Source organism: Schizosaccharomyces japonicus (assembly GCF_000149845.2).
Source record: "Schizosaccharomyces japonicus yFS275 unplaced genomic scaffold supercont5.32, whole genome shotgun sequence".
In the NCBI taxonomy this organism is placed as follows: Eukaryota; Fungi; Ascomycota; class Schizosaccharomycetes; order Schizosaccharomycetales; family Schizosaccharomycetaceae; genus Schizosaccharomyces; species Schizosaccharomyces japonicus.
Window position 1 is genome coordinate 1 of NW_011627891.1, and position 2,395 is coordinate 2,395.

Here is a 2,395-nt window from a genome sequence, read left to right on the forward strand (position 1 = left end):
TTATGCGTACATTTTTGAATTTGATCGCATGAAGCGTTTTTTTTTTGCTGCCGTAAATTGACGCTCTTTTAAAACATCATTACGCTTAGAGTTGCGAAAAGTTCATCTTTCACTTGAATATCTTGTAAGGACCTCATATTAAGAAAGTATTTGCAATGGAGACAAGTGCGGAATTTATGAGTAACTCCGTATATTAACAATGAAAGAAACTTATAGAAAAGGTAGTATATAATTTATATGTCGTAGAACCTATTTTTCGTCGGTAGAGTGGAACTGCACATGCATCTACGCTACTATGCAGTTTGGTGGAGTTTAATTATACGGAGTTGTAGCTACCGCTGAAAGGCAAAATATAAATCCTTAAAATTGCAGAGATAAATGTTAAAAAAAAGGAAAAAAAGGAAAAAAATTATACTGTGGTAAGGTTTTATTATTAATTACTTTTATTTATCACCGTCCTGTCAAAAAATCAGTCCAATTCTTTTTTATCGCAGAAAAAGACAGTAGTGAAGTCGTTTGTTTTGTTGTTGCATTAACGAATGTTGTACGGATATTCTGGAGTTGATCAAGTCCTACTAGCGAAACGCATTGGTTTGCCAATTCGCGTAATCGAGAGCGGTCGGTCGAGTGTGCCTGTGACATTCTGGAGGAATATTGTAAACGTTGTTTTCGTAACTCAAAAGTAGTTTTTCCAAAAGATATACTCCATATCTGGTTAAAAAGAAGCACCAGAACCCATAACCAGTTTATTATCACAATGGCATCAAAGGCCACAAGTACTCCGTTCTTCTTCGAGTAGTCACAAAGGTTCCAAAGGTTAATAAAGCAGTGGGTGTTGTCGTACTTCTCGTTTGTTGGTATTAGATTGACGTAACGGAGTGAAAGCGTTATAAACAAAGGGATAGCGATAGAGAGAGAAAAAATAAAAAGGAAGAAAGTTCTGTGGTTCCGTTTTCCGATACAGGAATTAGACCAAGGGCAGTGGTGGTCGAAAACTTCAACGCAGACATTACAAATCCGGCAATGGTGTGTTCTTGGAAACTTTGTAGTGTTACACGAAACGCAAAAGTTGGTAGTGTCGAAACAGTTTCTGTCTAATGACTCATTTATAGAGTTTTTAAGTGCTGTTCGTTCAGGTAGAGGCAGTTGAGTTTTGCTTTGTAAACAAGTTCGAATGTAGCTTATTGTTGCAAAAAGAAGGAATGCTGTCGTAAGAGATCCGAGCAGTTTATTTTGTGTAAATGTTTTTGGTAAAAGTATTAAGAAAAGAAAAGTGAGTGCAAATAACAGAAGATAGGAACAAAAAGAAGCAAAGAATGGAGTTTCTAAGGTTATAGCTGTTTTGTAACTGTGCTGCAATAGAAAGTGTGTGAGCGGGGTGTATATAAAGTAAATCGTAATTGGAGCCAGTATTATAGCAAGTATGAGTGGGCAGTATGCGAAGTATAATATGGTCGTTGTACATAAAAGGGGACTTAGAAGAAGCTCAATAGCTCGTCCAACGTATGTGGACAGAGTGTAGTAAAAGGTAGTGTATCGATGAACGTTGATGAGAGATGGGTTTAAGTCGTTGGAGTGCGTAACATAAAACGGTGTACCGCGAGAAGCGTTTTTGAAAGCGTAGAGGGAATGCGGTTGCAGAGTCAGGGTTTGAATGCTTGGAGCAAGACCAAGTACTAGGTTTTGCGCTAAAGAAGGTGCATGTGTTAATAGCAAGTGTATGCAGTCAGCGTTTCCTCCAACGAGTGCCCAATGGAGTGTTGTTAAACCACTGTCGTCTGTGGGATATGGGTTTGCGCCGTATTTAAGAAGTGTTGCTAGGAGTGTGGAGTTTCGTGTGTAGGCAGCCCACATTAGGGCAGTGTGGCTCTCGGCATCCGTATCGTCTAGGGAGGGTAAGTACGGGAGGAATAGTAGTGCAGCGAGTGTGTTTCCGGAGGTTACAGTAAGGTGGAAGGGAGAGTAGCCTTGGTAGTCTTTGATGGTCGGCGAGGCACCGTGTTCCAAAAGAGAGTTAATTATTTTGAGGTTTCCGTGCTTGCAAGCGACGTGAAGAGGTGTAGCCTGCAGGGGATTGGAGTTGTCATCTATTGCCGTGTTTAGTTGGAGCTGGCGTGTGAAGGAGTGGTAGTTGTTTTCTAAAATGGAAATGTGGAGGGGATTGGTGAAAGGAGTGACAGGTGTATAACATCGACTAGCTGAGAAAGATGCAGTGGGAGTGGAGGAAGAGAGTGTTGGTGTGGAAGGACGCATTTGAGATATAATGGCAGAAGGTGTATGGGAATGTGACATTGTGGGGGTGTCAGTTAACGGAAAAGCGTCAGAAACCAGCATTGACGCAACCGACGCCATCGCCGGCGACGCATGCAGCCCAGCTGCAGTGATGACAACAGTC

The 2,395-nt window shown here is 41.3% G+C and overlaps 1 protein-coding gene across 1 annotated transcript; it reads right to left on the minus strand.

Moving 5' to 3' along the window:
* Window positions 1-450: 450 nt before the first annotated feature.
* On the minus strand, window positions 451-2,292 carry SJAG_01112 (hypothetical protein; the record flags this gene model as incomplete). The annotated part of the gene is made up of 1 exon (XM_002172329.2): window positions 451-2,292. The coding sequence occupies one exon, from the start codon at window positions 2,290-2,292 to the stop codon at window positions 451-453; it is 1,842 nt and encodes a 613-aa protein (XP_002172365.2).
* Between the last annotated feature and the right edge of the window lie 103 nt (window positions 2,293-2,395).